The sequence below is a fragment of the Erithacus rubecula genome, assembly GCF_903797595.1.
Source record: "Erithacus rubecula genome assembly, contig: SUPER_Z_unloc_2, whole genome shotgun sequence".
Classification (NCBI taxonomy): Eukaryota; Metazoa; Chordata; class Aves; order Passeriformes; family Muscicapidae; genus Erithacus; species Erithacus rubecula.
This window is the reverse complement of record NW_027635860.1, coordinates 9572687-9600330: the sequence shown is the minus strand read 5'-3', so window position 1 is coordinate 9600330 and position 27644 is coordinate 9572687. Positions and strand designations below refer to the sequence as shown.

At 37.5% G+C, this 27644-nt stretch overlaps 1 protein-coding gene across 1 annotated transcript in view; it reads right to left on the bottom strand.

The window, feature by feature from the left end:
• LOC306814792 (guanine nucleotide-binding protein G(q) subunit alpha-like) overlaps nt 1–27644 on the bottom strand; it is a gene marked incomplete at its 5' end in the record, with an annotated part of 108736 nt that overhangs the window by 17009 nt on the left and 64083 nt on the right. The window contains 3 exons of the mRNA XM_079331221.1: nt 115–244; nt 1266–1394; nt 12777–12931. Coding sequence (XP_079187347.1) covers nt 115–244; nt 1266–1394; nt 12777–12931 — 414 coding nt within the window. The remainder of the gene's footprint in view (nt 1–114; nt 245–1265; nt 1395–12776; nt 12932–27644) is intronic.

The following is a 27644-nucleotide window of genomic DNA, read 5'->3' as shown; positions in this document are numbered from 1 at the left end:
AGTGCCAGTTGTGCATGACTTCTTGTAGGTGTATTTAAAAAAAACACCTGAGACTCGTCTGGTAAAACTTTTTTTTTTTTTTTAAGCTCGTGGTTTTTGTTGACAATTGCTTACCTCATTATCTGACTCCACAAGCACTTGATCGTATTCACTAAGAGCTACTAGGAACATGATAGATGTGACATTTTCAAAGCAATGTATCCATTTTCTTCTTTCTGATCGTTGGCCTCCTACATCCACCATTCTGCAAAATTAACAACTACATCAATTCCATGAAGACCTTAACAGATAAACACCCAACCACATACACAACAGAAGTCAAGGATTTAGTTAAAAACACAATTTGGTTTGGTTTCGTTAATGAATTTTTTTTCCACTGCTTTTAAGGGAATCTGTTGTGAGCAGATAGTTAATCATGTTTGCTTTAAGTCTGACAGATTTTCTGTATTTGAACTCTTTGAGACTCACAATATTTCAAATACAGGGGATCCATCAGACTTAAAACAAACATGATTAACTGACTGCTTACAACAGATTCTATTAAATATCAGTGGAAAAAAAATTCATGAATTATGAGACACAAAGGTCTCATGAGCAATGATTTGGCAATGTATGTCCCATGTATTAAGCAATGATATAAACAAAAAAGATGCTAGACCACATTTTCCCCCCACATTTATCAGAATCAAAACCCAAAACTTTTTAAAGCTGTCCCATTTTAAGCAGACGAATAGAAAACAATATGCATCTACTAAATCAAAACTCATGTTTGCTTGCCATGTATTCCCACTTCATCCCATGTTTCAGTGTAAACACAGGTGTCTAACTCATAATTACAATTCCATAGTTATTTTTTTAAACAACTGTACTTGCATGAAAGTAAGGTGATTTCTCTCTAAAAATCAACTGCACAAATGGCAACCTTTTATTCCATAATGTACATGAATAACAAGGACATACAGTTGTATTTTCAGACCATTATGCACAGTGAAACTTCGATATATATTACTGAAAAGATGAATTGTAGATTTCTTATCAGTAAAAATCACTCTCAAAAGTAACGAACCTAATTGTCTTTGATCCTTCTGACATTTTTAACATGAGCTCCTAAATTAGATTAAACAAGGATAAATTGACCAAGCTGAAATGTAAGAAACAGAATAATTGCTTTTTATGCACTTTAAACCAATATCCTCACTTGCCATTGCTAATGTAAAAGGAAACAAAAGAAACCAAGGGAGCATATGCTAAGCCTTTTTTCCTACCTGAAAATGACGCTTTGTAAGTCGAATGGATATTCAATGATCCCTGTTGTTGGGACTCGAACTCGGAGCACATCCTGTTGGGTTGGCAGATAGGTGGAATCTGCTATGCGGTCCAAGTCATTAAGATAGCTATAAACAGGGAGAAACAACAGGAATGCTAGACAGTGACACCATCATCTCACCGAGGAAAAGAGAAAGGAAAACTTGGGAAGGAAATGGGCTGTGGGGTAGGGAGAAGTACAACAGAGAAAAAAAAAAAAAAAAAAAGCATTATCGGCAGAAAAGAGGGGACAAAATATAAAAATGCACTCCACCCCACTTACACAGATTCAAGCTAACTGTACAAGAAATGCAGCATAATTACTATGGGTTTTTTCCCCATACAACTTTGATTGGCTTTCACTTGTAAATTCACCAAAGTTGTCAATCATATGGAAAATTTATAGGAAATTTAGAGACATAGTATCATACAAAGTGTGAAAAATATAAATTTGCTTGGAATATGTAACAAATTTCTTGATATTCAGTCTGTAGTGACTACATACACACACCTGGATAAACGAACATGAACCTTCCAAAGAACAATGGTCTGCTACAGAATAGATAACAATCTATAGCAGTCTGGTGTAACTGACTGGTAATAGATCATTACCAGCTATAAAATGACAAGAGGATAAAGAGCACTGTTTTGAAACTAAATTAAAAATGGAAAAGCCCAACCACTGACAATCACAAAACTCTCCAGATCTTGTTACCAGAAGGCAGCACAAACTAATTAGAGCAATCTCTGGCACCTGAAGTCCAGCATTCACACTGAAACTGCTGATTAGGCTGATAAGCCTGCAGTACTTAAAACACGCTCCCAAATAACCCAAAATTGCTATAACGTTGCTTTTAAAGGTTCAGTAGCTACAACATAGAACTATTCTGCTTAATGGTTAATGGTAAATTTCCACTGTAAAGCACCAGTGTACTAAAGGTTTTAATTAACTGTCATGAAAAAAATCCTCCAAAGAAAGAAGGCACCCATGTGTGTGTCCAGGAGCTGGACATCTCATGAAGTCAGTGCACCAGGAAGCTTATGCTCTCCCTTTGGTGGATGTGTGGCAGAAAGACTGCTGCAGGAAAACCAAGTTCTTTGACATTTGGGTCGTTCACAGCAGAAAAATAATCTACAGTTAGCCACTGAGAAGACAAACTAATAAATGAATATATTATAGTATTAATTTATTTAAATTAAAATATCCCAGGTCTTTGTTGCACAACTTGAATTCTTTTATCATTGCTATTTTAATGCTGCCATCATACAGCAAATTGTCAATGAAATTATCCCTGGACAGAAAAAGATGGTTTTCCTGTTAGTTTGGTTTTTTGTTGTTGGAGAATTTTTGTCCTGCTTTTGTTTGTTTTTGTTGATTTCTTCAGAGTTTCTTAACATTTTAACAGATATTTCTGCTGAAAAATTATTTGTGCTGGAATTCAGACTGAAATCAAGTTTTGCACTGTTGCTCTGAAGTACAGGAACAAGTATTTTCTGCTACTGACAGTTCTGCAGACAATTACACCTCTGGTTATCACATGAAGATTATGTAACTTCGTGTTCTGCTATCATCTTCAGGGAGATTACACGTTTCTGAAAACCAAACTGAAAGCTCTGCCAGCAGCAGCAACACAAAGTTGCCTTCAAGATAATGTAAAATCACTAGAAATGCTGCAAAACTCTTTTAAAATTTACATAACCTCTAAAATAAAGTAAAAATTTAAAAAAACCTTCTATTTTCTTTAAGTAAGAACAACTGTCATTTGGATTGACATCAGAGTCTTTCCATTTAATGCACTGTTTTATATAATTGTCTGAAGATTTTTGATATATGAAAGAATTAAAATGTCTCTCTTCAGTCAGGTGTAATCTACCTAAAACACCAATGAGAGCAAATCAATACACATAAGCTCAAGACATTATCATAACTTGCGTATTAACTGCAAAACACTACATCTCTACATCTACAGTACCACACAGACAAGCCCCAAGACATTTTCCCTTTATGAAGCTCAATAATGGATTTTTGCATTGCATTTGAAGGACTGGGGTGACACTGACTACACAAAAAGACAACTAGAATACAATTAATATTTAAAGACATACCAGCAGCACACAGATTTTTCACATGATACTATTTTTACTGTTCCTGTAAATTTATTTTTTAGCTTACCACAGCTTTACTGTCACAATAAAGACTTACACTTACAAATTTTCCTTGTAACAAAACAATGGGATATTTAACATGAAATTTATCCTCATGAAATCTGGGGTTTAAAGAAATCCCCTGATCACCATGGAGGTGCAGCATTGCACAAATAATCTTTAAACATCCTACAGCTTATTAAACTAGTAATTTATTTATTTTTAAATTACTTTATTAGGCAGCAACTTTAAATTAAAATGTCAAAAGTGCTAGCTAATGCCAATGGTCTTCTGCTCTCAACTCTCTTGGCTGCAGACCACTCTAGCTGCTCCTCTGACCATCCCCAGCTGCCAGCTCTTTCACTTTGCAATAGTGATAAAACGTTTCTATCAAAATTATTTGGAATACTGAAGAAACACTACTGATATTGTTCTGATTCTGGTTTATTTGATGGCTGTGTTCTGGGATGTGGCAAGTCCATAAACTCCAGCAGGAAAGCAGGGTGGAGTTATTTCCTCCACTGGCTTATCTGCAACAAGAAGAAAACTTGTGAAGCCACACTACACAAAATGTGTTGGGTTTTTGAATGCAGATGGATGAGAAGTAAATGAAAATTAAGATTTTGATGGGCTTTTGTATGTATCTGCCTACTAATAAACTGATTCACTGTGGTTCTAAAGCACTTAGCTAATACAGCCCTAATTATACTGCCTTCCTGGGCAAACAAATCCTCCATTCACACAAAAAATTTAAACACTTAAGAGATATGCACAGTGTTTTAGGGTAGATGCCCAACTCAAAATGAATTAACAACTACTGCAATCAGTCTTACTGAAGCACCTAACTCTCCAGTGTATACTACAACTGACTAGGCATGCACTCTTGCAAACAAACCACAAGACTTGACATAGCTACAATCTTACCCAAAAGGAGAGTAGCCAGTAATTGACCAGACCAGGTATTTTTTTCAGTTTACTAGCACCAAATTTTAAAGCAATAATAGCAATATGGGTATTGGAAATACCCTGGAAGCTATCTTGAGGGCTAGTCATACTGTGCCTAACCACCAGCATTACCACAGGAAATTTGGTTGTACAGGTAGTAGCAACAGTGCAAGACATTTAGGTCTCAGCTACATGGTACTCAGAGTTCATTTTCACCACTTACTAAGAAATCTAAGAGTTACACTGTAGCTATATGGCCTCTCTTCCTAACAGTACCTACACAGCTAGGCATTACATAAAGGAAAGAAAATGGGAAAATACACGGTTTCAAAGTAAATTTATAATACAGACCAAGTTCCAAAAGTTAATTATATCTGCAATTAGTTTTAATAAAAATGAGTTTTAGTGGCTGCTGAGGTAATTTTCCAGGGGGTTGCTATAGTGATAGGCAGAAGGTGCACTACTGAGGCAATGAGTATGTAATGAGCAGCTGGCAGTGCACCTCCCTTGACGTCAGGACAAGCTACCAGCATCTAGCAACACGCCTGTGATCTGCACGCCGCCCAGAAGCAGAGGAAGACTTTTTTTCCCCTGTCAGCACCAAGAGAAAGTAATTATTTTTAATGCAATCTTCATGCAAATTATTTATTTTTACATCACCTATGACAAGGTCTAAGCCTGTAGCCAGCTTCAGGGAAGCTGCCAGGCTATGGGGCTGCTAACAGTGTCTTTGAAAGAAAGCACTTGTCAAAGGAGCTGTCGGTCCACATTTTCAAATAAACAGCAGGAACAGGATTATGGAAATCGACTGACTCTGTACTTTCCTACATGTATCTCTCATATAGAAATCAAGCAAGGAAGTGAGACTCCTAAGCTTAAGAAGACCAGCTATTTTAACCAGTAAAATTCTTTAATAAATTGAGTATTACTCCAATCACCATGAACAGGTAGCTCAATACTGAGCCTTAGTTTCCTAGGGCGACATCACCTCACAAAGACAGACTACCAAAACTTACTTGAATTTACTTTCAGAAATTAAGATCTTGAAGCATCTTCAGCATGGGGCAGACACTTTCAATGAAAACACCTTCCTCCAGCTAATGAGCTACTACTTACCAGCATCTTTGAGGTCAGATTTTTCCAAGTTATGAGATCATAAAGAAGCATTTTCTAAGGAATAAATCCATAGGATGAATTTGTGTAACATTAAACTATATTCAGCATATGGCCTAATTGATCAGGTGCAGGCAGTAGGGCATGGGCAGACAAAGGTAGAAAGGGTACAGCTTTCAATCCATCTCTAACATAATTTCCCTTTACGAGGTTAAAAATTAGACTAGTCTGCTCATCAGTACTGTCTAGTAACTTTTCCTAAACTCAGCAGGCAAAACTGATGTAGCAAAGTGCTGAATTAATACACTACCACACTGTCAAACCCTGTGCTTAGGAATCTGAGAGACACTTTGAGCACAGAAGTCCCTGGAGAGCAGAATGCCTCTGAAACACACTGCTGAGGAGAAAGGATGTGACTGGCACCACACCAGAAATACTACACTGCAAATCTCTAAATAAAACCAAACATGTTGATACACAAGTAATTATTCATACTGATAGAAAGGTCAGTATAAAACCAGTAATGATGACTTGTTATTTCCCAGCCAGCCAATACACCTCTATGGAAAGAATGAGAGTACAGGGAACAGGGAAAGGACAAACCTCAAGAAATTCCACAAATTCTGTTGTTTAACATAAAAGTTTGTTGGTGATTTCAGTGTAACCATAGCTATAAAAGCAAGCCTTAACCAGCAACATTTCACATACAAATGCTTTCCCATTACATTCAATGACAAGACAGATTTTGTTATGATAGTAACTATAAACATTCACACCTTTTCAATCCCAGAGTTCTGAAGTTTAATGTAAATAAGTCTTCTCCTCAAAATTATGATAGTTCATGGATATGACCCTCTCCAAACGTCCTGATTCAAACACAGACAAGGCAATGGCAAGAGAAAACAGAACCCTAACCAAAGTCTATGACTAAGGATAATTAGGCAATGCATTTATTTAATAAGATTTGATGTGTCTCTGTCCTTTGGAGCCTAGCTATTCTGGAGCAGGTTGGGGCTATACTTCATACTACTGTTGGGGTTTGGTGAGGTTTTCGGATGGGGTTGGAGCTTTTTAGTTTGTTCTGCAAAACTTTGAGCCAGTTGATGAGGCCACTCTCCTAAAAAACCCTAGCATTAATTTTTTAATGTGTGCTGAAAAACAAAAGCCTTAATCTTTTTGCATCTTTGAGAAAACATACAACTGACTTGACTTTCAACAGCACATATACAAAATGCTAAAGCTGCTGTAGCAGGATTTTTCCTGTCTCACAGAGCTGCCAGAATAATTGTGACAAGTGTCCTCTATGCTAACAGGCAGCAATCCAGTAAATGGAATCAATTTTCAGTGTGCAAAACTAAAGGTAAAAAAGTAGTGGCTGCATTCTCAAAACTTCTGCAGAGGTTTGTGTTTCTAAGATTCTACACCATTGATAAAAAGTTGAGGTAAATTGCCCATTTCCAAAACTACCTCAATCTTTAGTAAACACAATAAAGCTAAGATTGAAGCGAGCTAGGAAGAAATCTACACAGTGTTGTTTTTATCCATTTTTATCCATCCATTTATCCATTTTTATCCATAGCTGTCTTCTTCATCTTCCTACATCACTAAAAACCAACCTTAGCAAAGGCTAAAAAAGACAAGTCACCAAATAAACAAATGCTCACACAAATTTTTCTTTTTAGGAAATGAGGTGTAAAAAATTATACGGTCATTATGTTGAACATGTTTGGTACTGCACGAAAAAAGCATCCTGAAAGAAATACATACTGTATCCTGGTTTATATAGTCCCACTACCCTTTCTGAATTTCCCAAGTTTTGTTGCATAACCTGTAGTTTTTTCTATGGGAAGTAGTACTTTGGTATGCATGTCCCATCTTTCTTCAGACATTGCTTTTATTTTTGGGACTATATCTAAGGCATAAGATAGGATTAGGATGGTTCTGCTGCTAGTACTTGATCTTTGAATTTCAGACTTTCATTTTTATTTGCTGTTCTACTTTACGCTAAAGCTTACATAAGGCCGTGTAAACTAAATACACAAAAGCAGAATCCACGATTCTTCAACACAAACTGTCCTCAAGTATAGCTTTAGGACATTCATGTAAATTTTTACAAATGAAGGTAAGCAAGAACTAACCAACAGTTTATTAAATAATAATGCACATATCCATCTTTTAAATTATGACTATATGGTTTTGTCACTGCAACCTAATGACTGCTACACAGATATCCCAGATAGTTGTTCAGAATTTGCTATCCGTTCACCTGCATAGCAGGTCCCAATTTTGGACAGTTTTGCTCCTTTTGAAGGACCCATCATGCTCCAAGAGTGTCCTACACTTTTATGAAATTAAAAAATGATTGCCAAAGGCAATGCCAAGAAATGGCAAGAAATGGAGTAAATTGTGCCAGTATAAACTTAAGATTCATATGCTGATCTTGTCCCCTGTGCACCCCAAACATATTGTATTTAACAGGTGCTATTTCCACTGAAATTTATTTGTTTCAGAAGAGTAACACAGAAGGAAGATGATATTTTTAGTCAACAGATATAAATGAATTGTTTAGCTGAAGTTTTGAAATACTTCAAACTCAAGTGGAATACTGACATAGAAAAATTACTAGATGACCAAAGCCTTATAATTCCTGCAACAATTTTACAAAAGGTATACTTTACTGAGCAGACATCACTAGGTACCCACCTCTTTCTTTCCTGTTAAAAATGAGCACTATGTTGTAAATGACCTCAGATTCACACCCTTGAACTCCTATTACATACTAAAATATGGGAATCCGCATTTCTATACTAATTGTCCAACTACCTCAGCTCACAGTATAGGAAAAGCTGTGCAACTGCAGGAATTGAGCTGTTAAAGGTGACAGCAAATGCAGAAACAAAAGCCCAAACACTATACAAGTATGAGAATGCAATGGCATGCATGACTAATGAAGCAGTACATTACATAATAGCAAAATGTGTTACAGATATCCACTGGCATAGCTAATACGCTAATGGGAAAAATATATTTAATTATCTGAGGGGTTAGAAAACACAGTCATGGAAGGGAAACTAAAGAGAGATGCTCAGTGCTTGCGTAGCAACTACAAAGTCCTTGGTCAGAGGTACACAGTGGCCAAATACTTGATTTCATGTGGCCAGAGAAGGATGAAATTGAAAATCTGAGTCAAGCAAGGCTCTGGGACACCTTCTAGGTCTTAACACTTCCTGTATTTTGTTAATGAATGGTAAGCCTTAGTATCATACTGGAGAAAAATGGTGATGAATCTTCAAAAATTCCAATTGCAACCCCAATTCTCTACCACAGAAGACTATTGCCTCTCCTTTTCTTAGGCTTTGAAAAGGTATATACAATCAAACTGCTGACTGGTAACCTTTTTACATTTGGGTTAAGGTCTAGGCACCTGGTGAAGTATATTCTGAATGAAGTAGCTCTCACACAGCTACTACTAAAGTAGCAATTCTACATTTTATTAGTTTACATTTGTCTTACTCTGAGGCAGCATCTTAAAGAGAAGTAATTTGAAACAAAGTCACCTGGTAATGTGCATAGAAAGCACGTAACCTCTATATACCTCATGTGCTCTTGAATTTGCTACAGAGAAGTCTAAAACTTGATTTTGAAACAACATGAACATCCAAGCTTTGGAGCATCCAGTGGTCAGTAAAGAGAATAGAATGCATTTGTTAAGCCTCCAAGAAGTTCAAATCAACTCCCATAATGCAGGGAATTTTCTTTCTTAGACACTACCCCCAACTCTTCTAGTAAACATATACTGGATGTATTCTTCCAGAGTAAAATCAATTCTTTCAGAGTAAAACCAAAACATGAAAAATGAAGTAACAATGACAAAGAATGACAAAACAGGTAAAAAAGATGGCAGGAAGTGAAAGTAGTATGATATACAGGACATACTAGAAACCTGAAACATAATTTAGAAATATTAAAATAGCAGGAAGGAGACTGTGTAGTAAGAGAATAATTTAGTTTGTGAAAGACCTCAAACATCATTAAGTCCAACATTTACAATCACTACCTTGTCACTTAGATAATAGCACTAAGTACAACATCCAGTTACTTCTTGAACAACTCTATGGATGGTGATTCCACTACTTCTCTGAGCAGTCTATTTCAATGCATAACAACTCCTTCTGAGAAGGAATTATTCTTGATGCTCAGAAAAATGAACCTCAGCTGGTGCAACTTCAGGCTACATCCTCTTGCTCCATCTCTTGTTACCTGGAAAAGTGTCTACCCCCACCTGGCTACCCCCTCCTTTCAAGGCAGTTGCAGAGAGTGTTAAGTTTACATTTGAGCGCTCTTGACTCCAGCCTAAAGACACCCAGCTCCTTCAGCTGCTCCTCACAAGACTTGAGCTCCAGCCCCTCAGTATCTGTCCTGCAGTAAGGGGGCCAGACTGGACACAGGATTTGAAGTGTGGCCTCAGCAGTGCTGAATGCAGTGGGACAAACTCTTCCACATTCTCTGATACAAGAAATATCTGATGTGATCCTGCTGACCACACTATTTCTGATTCAAGCCAGGATCTCATTGGCCTTCCTGGGCACAAGCTGGCTCACATTCAGCTGCTGTCAACCAGCACCCTGAGTTCATCTCTGCTGGGCAGCTTTCCAGCTACTCTGCCCCTGCCAATATCACCAAAGGCTGTGACCCAAAGGCAGGACTCAGCACTTAGCCTTGTTGAAGACTGATGGCAGAAAAAAGCAAGAGAGGCAGCAGACTGAAAATACTACTACTACCAGTACTACTACTACCACTACTACTACTACTACTGCTGCTGCTGCTGCTGCTGTAAAAAAACAGCAGAAAACTACTGAGAAGATGAGAGGCTTGTGCAAGGAATGAACAAAGAACACATCTGACAGTGACGCATACACTTACCAGACATTTGCACATATGCTTACAAGAGAGCTGATGGACAACAAACAATGTGGTTCATACATCAAGTCAGAAGACAATGAGCACCAAGTGCTTGTTTCTGCCTTACTACCTTCTAAATTCCAGTAGTAAGTTTTAAGCAATTTGTTTCCTTGCTTTATGACAGGGATACAATGCTAACAAATTTGTTTGGGTGTTTTACTGATAAACACACATGCTCCATTTTTGAAATAATGTTTATTTTGTGTCAGCTTTTTTTTTTAGTGTACTTTCACACCTGGAAAAAACTCTACTTGCAAGCATAAGTATACATAGAGACTTTTCTAAAGACTCATATAAAGTGATAACAAGTCTAATTTAAAAGATTTTGCAGAAATCCATAGTATGAACTATAATAAAGTCACCAAATGCACAAAAACTTATGGCAAACTGCTAAATCTGTTGAGCTTGAGAAATAACCAATCAACTAGCACATGCACCTTTTGCAAGACAAGGTACCAGGAAATTTTTTTTTATAGCTGCGTAATGATTATTCCCTACTATTTTTAATGCTACTCAAAAGATCCACTATGGTGACAATTTAATTGAAAGTAGGTCAAAACTATGGTATTCAGCACAATCTGATCTGAAGTAGCATCAGATCATTATTTCCTATTTAGGAGAGTAATTCTATTTTTAGCCTCCAAGGTAGAATACACAAAATACATACATTTATTTCAACTTTAAAACCAGTATCTCATCTGTTGTGGAAACAAAGTTAGGACCTACAAATATAAGAAATTAAAATATGAGAAGAACTCTGCTTCATCTTCTATTTAGCTTTGCCACTCATTTCAGTACAGCAACAATGTGAAAATATATTGCCAGCAACGTGTCCCTAAAATTTTCTTTTCACTGTTTATGCAATCTGAAATTTTCCTCTTTATGTAATATTATATTTATTTCCTTGCCACCTAAAACCAAAACACAGTATAGTATCTTTGGGAACAGTGAGAATCCAAACAATACAAGAGAGACACCACTGTGCTTTGCACCACTCTACACCAAAATATACATGCAAAAATTATGGGTTGGGAAGGTAACCAGGACAGAGAACTGCACAGGACAAGAGAAACCTCATGCACAGGATAAAGGGATGGTGATAATGTTGTAATGAATCTGAGAACACTTACGCATCTACAGGCTTTCAGCCACCTCAATTCTACCAGCAAGATCCTGCCTAGTGAGTTTGTCTTGACTAATTCCCTTATAAAGTGCTGTACTAGATAAGGATGCTCAGACTACTGTGCAGGCAAATACCATTCTACACTTGTCAGGTATAATGTCCTGCCACAATGAGCTTAATGGAAGTTTCATGGTGCACTTTCTTAAGGAAGAGGCTTCCATCCACATGCCAAATGGAGACTGGAATTATATCACTGGAATATTTTCTTTTTCATAGCTAATACAAAAATCAATGTAGAACCCATGGATGTTTTTGCCACGGCTTTAATAGCAAACTACACTATGTTTCATGGCATTGGTCAACATCAAAAGGCCATCATCTGTTTCTTTGACAGCAGATGAGAAATTTTACCTGAGCTGTATGCTACATCCCTAAAAAATAACTAAGATTCATGGAGTAAACCTTCAGGCAGACATCAGATTCCAATGACAAATTTCACAGTGCTTTTTAATCAGATTCCAGTTCCAAAAAACTAAAGGTGTAACATTTCAGACACTTTTTAGCCACACAGGCATTTTTATTACTGTTGATCTAGAACAAACAATTTAACTTGAAGTGCTTTCCTGATGTCTTTCTGGCAGCCATGTTCTTTGAAGTTTAGACTTCGTTTCCTTAATAGAAAGGCAGTTCAAATCCCTTTGTTTAGTACTGTTTACCTCACCACTAAGACTGTAAATGTCAGGGACGGAAAATGGAAAATCTGAAAAATATGAGTTCTTGGACATTTCAACTATTATGAAGTCAACTTTGATTGCACTTCCCAGTACTCACTAGTTACACTACGTGAAATTATTTTTGGCCATTTTGCATTTGTGATTATATGTTGAAAGAGAGTAGGTTAAATAGGCTTATCAAAAAATCCTCCCCAAATTAACCATTCCTAATTACAATGTTAATTTAAGACTTTGAATGATCACAGACTGTTGTTTTGTGAAATAAGCACAGATATAATTCTAAAATAGATTTATGTCACTCCTTATTCAATTTAATACATGTATATTCAGCTATGTTTGTGCTGCATATGCATGTACAGTGACATACAGTACAACAAGCTAAAAAGTAAAAATTACTTTGCTACAAATAGAAAGTTATATATAGTTGTTCATTGCTACCAGGTACTTACTATTTAGTTGAATCTGATAATTGATATTCCCGTCGTCTATCGTAACACTCCTGAATTCCAGGGTCATTCCATAAGCTTCTTATTGCATCTACATACGGGTTCTCAAAACTTGACACCTTCTCTACATCAACTTCTCGAACTAATAGTGCATGAACCTAATTCAAAACAAACAAAACAGTAAAATTTACCTCATTTTCTGTGTTTGCAGACAGCTCATATACAATGAACAAGATCAATATTCTTCACATTGGTCATATCACCAACACGTATGTTCAATTTGAAAAATCAAATATAATGAAGATGATTGTGAACATGCAAAATGGAGGCAATCTTTAAATTAACATGACTTTAATCTTTTAATCTTTAAACTAACATGAGGGAGTGAAGTTGCTTTCAGGAAAATTGTATCTTTTTGGACTTCTTTCTTATGGGACACCAATAATTGTTACCAAAACACTGAAACAAAGAAAAAAATAAAAATGACAGACAAAACTGAAGGATTCTCTCACCAAATTCAAACTGGTCATTAAGATCTAACTACTGCTAGCTCACCTCAATTGTTCCACAACCCAAATCTAGACAGTGTAGCAGACTGTTCAGTTCAATATACTTCTGACTACAGCAGACAATATTTTCCGTGCTACATTTCCATGTAATAATATAACATCAATATTCCTTCTGGGAATATAACAACTTCCCCTTTATTTACAAGAAATCTTGTAAATAGTTATTAAATTATTTTTGGAAAAACATGTCCTCATACATTTAGGATCTTTTTTATGGGTTTCTACAAGTATTTGAAACAAAATTCCACAATAAAAACACTGAATTTTTGGGAATATTAATCATGACATATCCACTTAAGGAGATTCTGAAATGCACATGTTTTCTCCTTTTTATTCCTCTCAGAAAACTATGGCCAGAGTTAAAAATTGATTCTGAGTGTCAACAGTATTACAGCTTTATGTTGGTTTTCCTGGCAATACTTTTTGCCACAATCCATTATATACTTACAAAAGTGTGGTTTTTTGTAGCTAGGTCTCATCATCTCAGTCTTCTACTTATTATCTGTGTTATCTCTTACTTTTATAGTAACAAGAAAATTATGGAATTCTCAAGTTACTAGGAGATACCTGATCCTACAGAACCTACTTTGAAAGAGCTGAGAAAGTTCTAGTAATTCAGTACTAATACTAAGACAAAGATTCATACTTTCTCTGTTCTTTGGTTTGAAGTTTGTTAGATTTGCACAAGACCAGTGAGTTGACTACTGTGAAGCACTTGCTTTCTTTGGCTATTTGTGTGCAGTTAAATTCAACTAGGTTTTACCAAAATGTCTATATATTTTCCTGAACTGAAGGGTAAAGCAACCAAAAAGCAGAACAGATTTTCCAAATGCCTGATTTGTAATAAACATGTCAGGAAAACCTCTTAATAAACACGCTACAGGGAAAGCCACAGATCTTTCCTCTCTTCACTTTGCTATTTTATTTGTATGTTCCTCTCCTTGGAAAAGCAGGTACCACCTACGGACTGGAGCACATAACCACCCCAGAAATCCAGTGTTGCCACAGGCTACTGTAGTCCTGTGACTGAACTGAATTATGAACCAGAAACTGCTGTCAAGTCTGAATTTTCTCTCATAAGAACTCTGCAACAGGATTTCAGATCTAGCTGACAGACAGATGAGAAAAGTCACTGATTGAACAGGAGAAACTAAGAAATAGATCATCTGCTTGCTGCCAAATGTCTGCTAATGGTGGTTTTCTTGTGGAACTCCTCCAAACCTGAATTAATTTTAATGGACTGACAGACAATAAAAGCAAATGTTTCCTTATACATTATATTGTTATTGCGAAGGACCATTCACTGCATAGCTTTGCTTGACATCAGGTCACCAGACAAAGTAGGAAAAAGAACTTTATTGAGACAGTCATAATGGAAAGCATAATAGAATAAATACAATAATACCACTTTTCTTAAGCAACATCTTTGTATTCTGGATCATACCATATGATACAAAAAACATGCACAAAAGCTAAAGATTCAATTTCACACATGAAGTTCAAATTTTCATATTTACTAATTTCATTTCTAAGAACTATATGCTCAAACATCCAAAAATTTATGGGAGATCCCAGGAAAGTGATTTGAAGTAGCTTCCAAAATACTTATAATTTAATGGATGTCTAAACATTTCCCTGCCCCTTCTACCATGCAATTTTCTTGTATTTATATTATTATATTAAAATGCTGCTGTGACTTTAGGTCTTCATGAATACAAGACCTTTATGTTCCTGTCTAAAAATCATGCCACAATTTTCATTAAACATCTCCGATTTAGAGTGTGTATTTTGTTAGAACATACTGAGACAGAGAATCATAGCATATCCTGAATTGGAAGGGTACCATGAAGATGATCAAATTCAACTTCCAGCCTTGTGCAGGACACTCCAAGATTCACACCATGTGACTGAGAGTATTGTCCAAACACTTCTTGAACTCTGCCAGGCTGGTGCTGTGGCCCTGGGGAGCAGTTCCAGTGCCCAACCACCCTCTGGATGAAGAACCTTTTCCGGATATCCAGTGTAAAACTCCTGTTGGGGAGTTCCATGCCATTCCCTCAGGTGCTGCCACCGGTCACTAGAGAAGTGCCTGCCTCTCCTCTTCCCCTTGTGAGGAAGTTGCAGACTGCAATGACATCTCCCCTCAGCCAGGCTGAACAGAACAAGAGACTGAACAAGAGACTGAAGCCACTCCTCACACGGCTGCCCCTCAAGGCCCTTCCCCATCCTCATGGCCCTCCTCTGGACACTAACAGTTTAATATTCTTCTTGCATTCTGGCACCCTAAACTGCTCACTGGACTCAAGGTAAGGCCACAACAGAGCAGAGTGGGACAATCACCATATTCTAAAATCCCAGATACAGAATGACAATGCCACGGCAACTTTGGATGATCCCAACACTTTCAGGTAGGGTGAACGTAAATGCAAATACAAATGTCTAATGTAACACTTAAAAGACTGAGAATGCTGCAGCTATCAGTCAGTTTGTATGTGCTATATAGTAATTTACATGCATGCCTGCCAAAAACCTGTTAGAGCAGCATCTTCCTCACCATGGCTCCACTTGCAAGACAAAGATACAAGCAACTATGAAGGCACAAAGGGTGAAATAAGGGTGTATAATAACTTCTCTATTTCTTCATAGTGAAAAAGGGTGAAATCTCAGGTGAACTGAAATCCATCAGTATTTCAAAGTAACATACACAGAGCATGTGCAAACTAACCTGTGATGTGGACTCTATGATCACCTTAGTAATGCCATTATGGGGCTACTAAAACGTTTAAAATACTACACGAACATGCAAGTGAAAACAGTGTATACTATTCACACTCTAAATATTACACAAGTCTCATGGCTTCCCATAATTAATTAATACTTTAATAACCCTATGAACAAATTGATTATTTGCAGAACATCCCCAAAAATTAAGGAATAAGTGGATTTAAACTGTACAGGTAAACTCTTCCATGAGGGCGGGAAATCGCATGCTATTTCTGAGGAACTAGTAAAAAATCATGCATCTCCAGGCTACTTAACATAATTGCAGCATGGTGGGGCACTTTTTCACCTCGATGGAAGTCTTTCCGCTGTTTTGTCTGTGTCTGGTGTATAAAGCTCTTTACCAGGATATAGTACCATTTCAGATATTCCAGGCATTCCAGACACTTTAGGATTGAAATAAATTACAGATACAACTTTGGTTTTCAAAAGCAAAATGAAATCAAAATGTATTCTAATATTTTAAGCTATTTGACTACATTTAATTAAAAATATTACAGTAAGTTTTAGTCATCTTTTATTCTCTGTGCTGTTTGAATATGAAAAAAAGACAGCTGAAACAAAAAAACCACAACCCTGTTATTTGAAGATGGGGAACACCTCATTCCCTCTCTCTGCTACACAACACTAAAACTCCACAGAGATAATGCAATAATCTCAATTGCAGTGACAAATGAGTCAAAAGAGAAATTTCGTCTTCAGATTTTAAATATGAATTCTCCTTTGACATTTTTTTACTGGATCTAGTAGTTCCACCTCGAGATATAAACTAAAAAGCTTCATACCTCTAACTCTCCAGGCAGATCCTCAAGACTTTTGGTTACTTTCTTTCTTAAAAGGTGAGATCATCAAGCATCACAGCTTTTAAACATTACAACTTCGCTTGTTAATGACTCCATTGGGTGTTACACTCTTCAAATACTGGCATGGCTATAAAGCCAAACTGGAAGATGACATCACTGCGCAAAACTGAACAGCAGGTTGTAAAAACCTATCACATAAAGTAATAACCAATATTTACTTTTGTGTGTGTGGCATGTTACATTTGCAATAGATTATAAATTAGGCACTATCATGCCTCCTTCTGGTACTAAATGTAGCACCTTAGATGAAATTTTCACACACTTGTGCTGGAGTTTTGCACCTAGTGAATACCTTCCTGATATGTAAAAATGTGCCACTTTTGCTGTCAAGGATCCTAGAAACAGAAACAGCTTTATTCTGTGAGAAACACTTGCTTTGTAGAGCTGGGAAAATTCTACGGCTGTCTTTCTGGAATATGTCTATGGATCACCCAACGGCCACATCCTTTCCACAGCTTTAGTAATTTACCTCTGAAGAGCTGGTTTTGTATTGTTAGCCAAGTCTGCCTAAACATTCTACTTTGTTTACGTTCACTTCTAAAATAATTCTAAAACCCAAACAAACCCCACACATGCAATTTCATTCTAATTGTAAACAATAGCTTCAATTACAGGATTCATTTATATCTATTTAACTGCTTGATTAGGACTCTATGACATTAATACACAAGTTCAGCTTCTTTTCCAAGTTTTGCCAAATTCCTTTTTAAAGAAAACAGAGCAACAAATAAAATACAGTCCATGTAGGTAAAGAGAGATTCAAAATAGTTAGCGAAAAGTTATTTTGCTAAGTTACTACTGGGTTTAAAAAGTTGTTGGAGGTTGGGTTTCTTTATTTTAAACTCACAGAATTTTCTCCCCATAAGTTGTTAGGCAACTGACTACTGGGCACGTACGTGTACTTAAGAAAAAACAAAGAAGTGGCCGAGGCTGGAAAATGGCGTAGCATCTGGCTGCACCTCTTTTTCTCCAAAGTTTCTCTCTGTCTCCGAGGGACAGAGATACCACGGGAATTAGGCAGGTAAAGGGGCGGGGGTAGCTGCAAGCCTCCGTCTCTGAGCTCCTGAGAAGGACCCGTGGTTTGGGAAAAGGAATTTCGCTGCCATTACAACAACCCGGCAGGCAGCTGCCTTTCTGCTGCCGCTGCCCCCCGCACCTCCTGCCTCGCTGGGACGTGCTACCACTGCAGAGCTTCTGATACATCTCGTCCACTGCCCCGGGATTTCTGCTCATTCCTGCCATTCCAGCTTGCTGCTTCCGAGAGTCCTGCAGGGGAACCGGGATCGGCTGCCCCAGGGGGTTTTAGACCCAAAGCCTCTCTCCCATCTCTGGGCACTGGGATCGGCTGCCCCAGGGGTTTCAGACCCAAAGCCTCTCTCCCATCCCTGGGCACTGTGATCGGCTGCCCCAGGGGGTTTTAGACCCAAAGCCTCTCTCCCATCTCTGGGCACTGGGATCGGCTGCCCCAGGGGTTTCAGACCCAAAGCCTCTCTCCCATCCCTTCCCGTCGGGCCCAGCCGCCATCCCCGCTGCTCCCCGATCCCGCCCCGCAGCGCCCCCTGCAGCCGCGGGGGAATCACCGCCCCGCCGGGAGCCAGCAGCGCCCCTGCTGGCCGTGCCCGGAACTGCACCAGGGGAAAGGGCCCGCGGCCCAGAGGAGCCGTGCCCGGGTTCTGCTCTGGCTGTGCTAATGCTGCAGCTGTTGTTGGTTTGCTTGTTTATTACACATATTAGTAAAGAACTGCTATTCCTAGTCTCATATCTTTGCCTGAGAGCCCCTTAATTTCAAAATTATAGTAATTCAGAGAGAGGGGATTCATATTTGTCATTCCACGGGAGGCTCCTGCCTTCCCTAGCAGACAACCGTCTTTCAAACTGAAACAAAAGCAAACAGTCCCATTTAGTCACATACTGACTTGTGTTCCAAATGTCACTTCTACTGACAAATTTTCAAATGTTTTCATCAGCTGATGAAATTCTGGGATTAACACTTTGGTTCAGATAAATCCTTAAGATTCCCAAGGATACCATAGAATACAACAACTATTGTTCTGACATTATTAAAAATGAATTGTAGCATTTGAGTTTTGACATTGATAATCTGAACATAAAACTAAACCAAATCTTTTTCTTCTAGACACAGTCACCAGCAATAAATTACATCCTCATAAAGTCCTCACAATAATAACTGACAAGGCCAAATATAAAATCTTTTTCTAGCAATGAAACTTATTTACAATTTTAATTCAAATCCTCAGTGACAGAAGCTAACAAAAACCATTTCATATTTGAACAAGCATAAGCAAGAATTGGCAACAAGCTCTCCTCTCACAACAGTTTTTGTAGCTAAAAGGAATTATCCAAATTGTACAAAGACAATATAATCACCAAATGTTTACAAAAACACATTCAAGAACGGAGCTATAAGCAGCCTGGTCTAGTGGAACATGTCTTTTTCCACAAGAGGGGGGTTGAAACTAGATGATCTTAAAGTCCCTTCCAGGCCCTTCTATGTATATATAATAATATTTTCAAAAAGACAACACTGGCCTGAGTTTTTTACCTGGTTTTTTGGGGGGGATTGGTGTGTTCTTTGCCTTCTTTTTTCTCCTAAGGACAACTTTTAAGCTGAGATCATCAAACCATTATTGTGCTATAATCCTACAAACAACTGCTGCAAACACAACACATAACAAAATACTTCTCCTACTTCATAAATATTTCAGGCTTTTAGACCTTTATAACAGGCTTCACTGGTTTTGAAGAACAGTGCTTGATAAGCCTTGCAAATGGTAAATTTTTCTGCCAAATTTTTGTACTATGGTTCATTGAATTTACGGAAGAAAATGTTATGGGAACATGGACACGCTGAAACTTTCATTCCATTTGCAAACAAAATAACTGGCTGTACTTCACAACCTCCAAGAATCTGCTACCTCAGTCAATCACTGTACATGACTGAGTGCATTTTTAAAAAATAGAAATAGAAGGACAATGTTCCAGTGCTGCAATTCTCACTTAAGAAGCATGCCATCGAACAGGACTCCCATGAGCCTCACTCCTATACTCACTCCTGTGCCTTGGTCCTGCACTACAGCCTTTTTTAAAGGGTACAGACAGTAACAGCTTTGCTTGGTCTCATGGATTCAAACACCTAGAACTGAGAAGATGAGCCAGATGATTCAGACAGTTTAGCATCTACTTGCTTACACAACAAAGCTGCAGGAATTGCACTGCATTTCAGACCTAGAGAAGAACCTAAGGTAAAACTAGGGCCCAGGGAAAGAAACAGCAGGCTCTTTTCAAGGGAATGTCCTAGTTTTGGCTGGGATAGAGTTCGCTTTCTTCTTAGTAGCTGTGCAGTTTTGAATTTAGTATGACAGTAAGGCTGATGACACACTGATGTTTAGTTGCTGTTAAGTATCTTTGCTCTAAGTCAAATTTCCCATGCTTTGTCAGCACTGATGACTGCTGGGGAATGGGCTAGGCATCATTCAGCAGGTGCTGAGCAGTTATACTGGGCATGTCTTATTTCTCTTGGGTTCTGTTCCTCTCTCGCTCTCCTTTTCATTCCTATTATTCTTATTATGATGTTTCATTTTGGTTCAATTATTAAACTGTTCTTACCCCAGCCCATTATTTTTTTTTTCCTCTGACTTCTCCCTTCCATGAATGCAGTGATCAAGCAGCTCTGTGGTACTTAGTGCTAGGCTGGGATTAAACCAGGACAAGGAAACAAGTTATTTTATCTGTGTTTCAATTCAGGAGAGAAAGTATTACGTGAAAAAATAATCCTCTACACAATTCATACTAATTAGAATTGTCAGATGTGGTAGGTTTGGGAAAAAAAGAAGAGCATATAAAAGAAAAGCATTTTGCCTCCATATTTTTAAGCCACTTTTTTATTTTTAAAGGAGCAGAGTGCCCTCTGCTGACTAATACCTAACAGCAGAGGTAGTTATTTCAAACTGGTATTTCTAGAAATATCAGGGAACTGGGAGGGTCCCTTTCAAAATAATGAATGATTCCAGCAGGAATTTTCCCCTGTAAAAATGGCAACTAACTTAAATGGTTGCATTTGTGCACTGCCCAACCAAGAAGATTGTCTTTCTAAACAATTACTTCACTTCTTGGACACAAACTCTGAAAGTGAGCTTTAGACTTAGCCTAGGCATGCAAAGACACATGACACCCTATCACCTACTTATTTTGAACATGTTCATTAATACCTTGACATTTAGAGCAATGAGTTGGCAAGACTGAAGTAAGGGGGCAAAATGTAATCTCAGATGAAAAGCTGTTGTTTAGAACACGGTCACACAAGAATGAATTTAGCCCCAAGATGTTAAAGCTAGTAACCCAACATTATTTTCTCTAGAGAAACCACAGATGTATTATACCATGGCGATGAGTAACTATTTGAAAAACGCCTTGAGGGATAATAAAATTTTATGCCATGTGTGACCTAAAAAAGTGATTGCTTCCTTATAAATTAGGTACTATCTTCTCCATTCCTAGAAACAGACTGTATTTCTGCTGGATTGAAGAGCTTATTTAAAGGAGGATGGCAAAACACTGCTGACTCCTCTAGAAAAGCTTCAAGCAAAACACCAGTGTCCTGAAACATGCTGCCAACTTATATCATTAGGAAGGAGCAAGAAAAAACAATAAAGCACATCCTTCCAATACTGAACACATAGAAACAAGTTTTCTATTATTAATAGCTTGAAAAGCTATTCACTTTGCTGCCTGGTATATGTAAAATTGATTCATATGTATTTTTCAATTATTAGCTTTGTTTATTAACTATTCACATTTAGAGGTCACAGCAGCCTTTTAAACAACCATGTGGGAAGGCTTATTTATCCATCAAAACAGAAGTGGATGAGACTCCCAGGAGAAATAAGGTATGCTCCCTTCTAAATGTACCATCAGGCATCACATGAGAGGAAGTAGATTTTTGAAGGGTTATGTTTGCTTCCTTATTAATAACCTACATGTTTTATTTGAAAGTCTGTCCTTTCAGTAAGAGTGACATCTCTGTGAAGGTAAACAAAATTGAGGGCTTTATTGAATAAATTTTGATTAAACTGTACTTGGAAGAAGCTTGTGGGAGGTAACACAGATAGAAAAGTCATAAACACAGTCTGTTGAGAAGAACTGTCTCCTCATTACTAGTGAGGTTTCTGAATTCAGTCACCTAAGCCTGCTCTTCAATATACTGTGGAGGTTCTCCAAGCAACGAGATGAAGATCTACAAGTGAACATGAATGATAAAGTAAACAGTCACATCCAAACAATCACATCACGTCCCCTGGAGTTAACAGGTTCTACTTAGCCACAAATATCTAAATTTACCCTCTTAATTCTCTGTCTTTTTTTTTTTTTGTTGTTAGTTTCAGAAATGTCCAAGGCAATTTCCCAGAAAATCTTCAAAACAGATTTATCAAGTCAATTTAGTGAATGTGTTGATGTAGAAAAGACAGGCTGTTTGAGTTATATACTCCTATCCAGAAAGAACATTTATTAATAGGCCTTATCTACCCTGTTCACAAGGATTATCAGAGACGAGCAGCTATTTCGGAAATCAGCATTCAACTACGACAAACACACAAGGAAACATTTTTAGTTGGAATTACAGTACTAATGCAAATGCTGGTAGTAAGACTGAACTAGATGGTTAACAAAAATAACCTGCAAAAATAACCTTAGTCTTTAGAACAAAATAATTAATTCACTGTAAGAAAAGAAAGGAAGGATTTTGTTAAAAAAGCTAGTAAAGCACTCCTGCCTTAAGTTAGCACCTGATGCTATCATTAACATTTGTTTTTTTCAGTGGGCTTTAAATTCTCTCTCAATATGAAAATAACCCTAATTATTTTTTAGACAGGGTAAATAAGTATTTTGTTTCAGACTTCTGGCATAAAATGAATCACAAATTGGATTAAACATTAATAACATTTAGCTTCCCTGGATAATTATAGTACAGTAATTTCACACAATCCCCCACCTGCAGAACACATCTCCAACTAGGAACACTTCTGCATTTCTGCAGGTAGGTCAGGACATTATTAATCAAATAAAAGAGAGCATTGCTGGAGGGAGGAATCAGAAGCAGCTTTATGCTGGTGTTGCTGTCACCCAGCACCTTCTTCAGAAGTGCTGATTGCTACATCTGCAAAGCACTACAGCCCCACAATCACTCAAATTTGCAATGATGGTGGCTGACCTGACTGCTACCACCCAGCAGTTTGTGCATCTAGGTGTGTGACCACTGATGTTATTCAACAACCTCTGCAATACTACACAGAAAGCAGCAGGAGACTTGTGCAGGACAAAAGACATTTCCATAATTGTCATCACAAACCCTAACATAGAAATACTACCAGAGAAGGGTAAGAGTTTAAAAGGCTAGGAAGTTGGAGAACACATGACAAGGACATGGCTCTGCCACCTTCTTTGTATGTTGGTGAACTTTCCTTCACACTATTATTTTCATGTAATTGATAATATATATATTCAAATGACTGATTTCAATTAACAGATTTAGTTTAAAAGATGAACACTGAACAGATAGAAAGAGAACACTTAATGATGCATGTTAACCCGGTAACTATTGAATGTAGCATGGAATGCCCCCTGTAATAAAGTCTGAATTTTATGATCTAAACGCAGTTATATATTGGCTCAGGCATCAACATAATGATGTTAAAGCACTTCTATAGCACTTCTAAGGAGTATTCTATAAAGTACTCTCAGTTTCAATCTGTCATACCATCAAGACTGGATTTTAACCAAAATTGACTGACTGTGCATTATAGCAGATTTACAGTAGCCAAATAATTCACTACACTGGCATGACACTGGTGGCATTATTTTTACCTGTACAAAAATCAATTGATGGAGAGCTAGAAAATTCACAGTACAGTTCTATGAAAATCCTAAACTTTCGCATATTTGTGTCATAGGACAAAGGAACCACAAAACTTATGTTTTCCAGAAGATTTCAATGCTGTTTCCCCTGCATCTTCCTCGTATAAGTGACTTCATTTTATAGTGCATTAGTTGCAATAGCTGTTAAAATGCTCCATATTGAATTGCTTTATATTTTAGAATGTGGCTTCAAAAACCACAATGAAAACACCTTAGAATATAGTATATCAAAATTTGCTGTAAGATTTTTTCCATGTAGTAATCAGTCCTCTTTGACTAAAAATAGTTTTTTTATTATTTTTCAAAATTCAGCTTTTCACAGTACAGAAAAGAGTTCCTTACTTAGGGGACCTATGACAGAGAAAGTTACCAGTATATTCAGAGGTCACAGTATTTCACCACCACAAGAAATACTTATCCAAATGTAAATTTGGATCAGCAATCGCATTTACCGCTCCTAAAACTAATCACAGAACAGTAAAATAATTCCATTCTGTAAAGGAAAAAAGTTAGCATTTTGAGATCAGCAATTCTTTTGCATTTGGTAGGCCATACTCTCTTCAGTTTAAGAAGCAAAAAGCTTTAAGTGTCTTCAGTGTTTCCTCCTGAGGACCGGCATGACTCAAGTTTAATGGAGGGAAAAAAAATCACGTAAAGAACAAACCAGTTAAGACAAGAGCAAGAGGCTGTGCCTGTGCATACTTCTGTGGCTGCTGAACTGCAGAAGCCACCTCAGCCTCCTGCACACAGTATTACGTGTATTGCATAGTGCAATACATATTGCAAAAACTGACAAGCCACTTGGAAAACACCTCAGTGAAGAAAAAAGTTAACTAGGTTTGTCAAAATGCAGGCTATTGAGAAGGAAACATAAGTCTACTTAGAATTCAACTCTGACCCAATGAAGGCCAAGGATGTGACAAGCAGTGTCATCAAGTTGTTTTTATATACACGCCGTTGGTGCCTCCTTGCTTTCAGAGATGTATCACTGGTTGTTTTTCTCCCACATAATTTATTGTCTAACAGGAATCCACAATTCTGTCATGTATCCTTGCAATTCCACTGCTGTAAGAAAAGCCTTCAATCAAGAAAAATAAAAAAACAAAGTGCTCAATCATTATCAGCCTTCAAATATGCACAACCTTCTTCACCTTTACAACTTACAGGATCAATGGCAACTTATTCGGTCTGGCACTAATACTTCCATGTCAAGAAAAATCATGAGAACAAGGAGGAAAAAGAAAGGGAATAAAAGATCAAAATATAATTAACTTTTCAGCAGTTTTGCAGCCTCATCTTCTGTCCCCTGAAATCTAAAGGTAAATAACTCCTGCAATTCTTGCTGAATGAGCACTGCAGAAATCACTTCCTACAAGAATCCAATAAATTACGCAAACTCCATCAGGGTCTTACAGAGATCTGTAAGTTGTGCTGTTCTCCTTAACTTGTCTTGGATCAGACCATACTGGAAATCCATCAACCATATATATCTGATGAATGACAGTAAACGGTTTAAAAGGCTATGCTGCCTAATGACAGGTTTTGTATGTTTAAAATACCTTGCAATCCTTCTATGAGCATTACTGTGAATTCAGTGGCCTTAATTTACAGCAACTCCTAGTTTTGTTCATACAAAGTACAGCTCCTGAGTGCATTTTCATGTTGCATATGCCATCAAAAAAGTCCACAAGACTAAAATCAACCAATTGATCAAACAAAAAAGCAAACCAAAAATAATGGGAGCAAATAAGAAGAGACGAGAAAGGAAATTACATCTTTAAAGATGGTATCCTGTGGGCTGTGCCAACTCCCACTCTTGATCATAGGATTATAATTATAAAAGGAAGACTATGTACCCTGAAGACAGGGAAATATTAAAAATACTCCTAGAATATTTAAACTGATGCTGCTATACCGGTCTCCCCACTTTCATACAGAGATTCAGTGGGTGAGGTCAAGAATCTTTTATTTTATAAGAATACCAGAGAAACACAGCTCCAACCATATGGCTATAGACTCCTTACTATTATGTTCATGGTAAAGGCACCACCATATTGCCTTGTTTTATGTTCAATCATCTAAAGCATCTTGTTACAGGTAAGGACAGCTCAGTATTACATGTTCAAGTGATGTACCAGTAGTACCCACCCTGACAGAAAAACAACTGTTGAACCTTAGAGACACACCCCGCCAAAAAACCTGAAGAAAGAATGTAAGTAGTCCTTTTCACCAAGTCCTTGTCCATATTAATGCTAGACTTTCCTCCCAACATGAATAAATATGTTGGAACAAGCAGAACAAGAACCTAGAAAAACCACTTTACTCATCCAAGTGTCAGTGACACAGCCTGCCACGAGCTTGTGATCCACAGACAAATGGCATCAGACAAAGGAGGCCACAGCTGCTCCTCCTAAACTGTGCAATGATGGAGATGCCTAACAGCTTCTAGAGAATGGAAGATGCTGACCATGCCCAGTGATTCTACACTTTCATAATTAAATTGTGAATTGCATTTGCAGAATATCAGGGACTGAATTTGACTGTGGACTATATTTGGTAATCCCTAAAGTATGTTGTCTGAGTCAGGCAGCAAAAGAAAAGCTGGAACTGAAGAATCTGGTGAGGTTAATAACCGCAGATAAACCAGGAAGCAAGCTGATAGAAGAAAAGATAATTTATGAATGAGAAGAAATCTCCCTGTTTCCATTCCTACTTCCACTGCCTTTACATCACATTTCAAAGAAGGCTGACGCCAATACTAAATCCTAAAAAATGCCACCACTGCAGTTCCCATCTCAACCCCAAAACTTTGACAACAATACTGTACATCCTAAATATTTATTTTTCGTACTAACCAAATATGTGTGTAATTGATCCCCAAAAACCCTTAAAACTACATGCCAGAAAGATGATAGTCCTTTCAGCTGATCCTTAAGACATAAGCATCATCACTTCAGTTATAGTCATATGCAAATACCACACACATTAATATGACAGTGAGAAACCAGTAACTCACTACGACCTAAAAGAAACTGCAGAAATCTTTTATGCAAAAGTACTACAGGAATATATTTTATGAGAAGGTAATTCACATCTACACCAATTCTAACAAGTCACTGTGTTAGGCATACAGGTAACAAAACTCACTGTTCAAGCTACAGTATTGTCTGTTCTCCGAATTTAGAACAGACTGATCCTTCTATGTTTGTATGAATCTTAATTTTTTTTATTTTCAGGAGTCACACACTACTGAAACAACTTACTCCAACATTTACCCAAATGAGCATATCTGAATGCTAGGGATTTTTTTGCTATAATCTGTATCAGCAAAGCCAGTACTGCAAAATAACTATGGAAGAGAAAACAAGACTTTTGAAAGTGCTGAATATAGAGGAACAGAACAGACATAAGGAGAAGCAGAAGAGCAAACCTTAATATTGTGAATAAGTGCCAGATACAGCATATGTGCTTCACTACTTTTAAAAGGTGTGGCTGGAAATAGTTCAAAATTCTTATAGCGAATGAAAACATAGAGCTACGTTAAAAAACACTGAAGAGAGGAAATAGTGAAAAAGGACCTGAGACTGCCATTTTTCAACTCTGTTGAAAAACTCGTTTCTCCAAAAGGCAAAGAGAAAGCGGCTCCATTGCCTTGTGTCAGGTCCTTACAATGAACAGTATTTATTGACTTCCCTGAAAAATGCATATTTATAGACTAAAGAGGG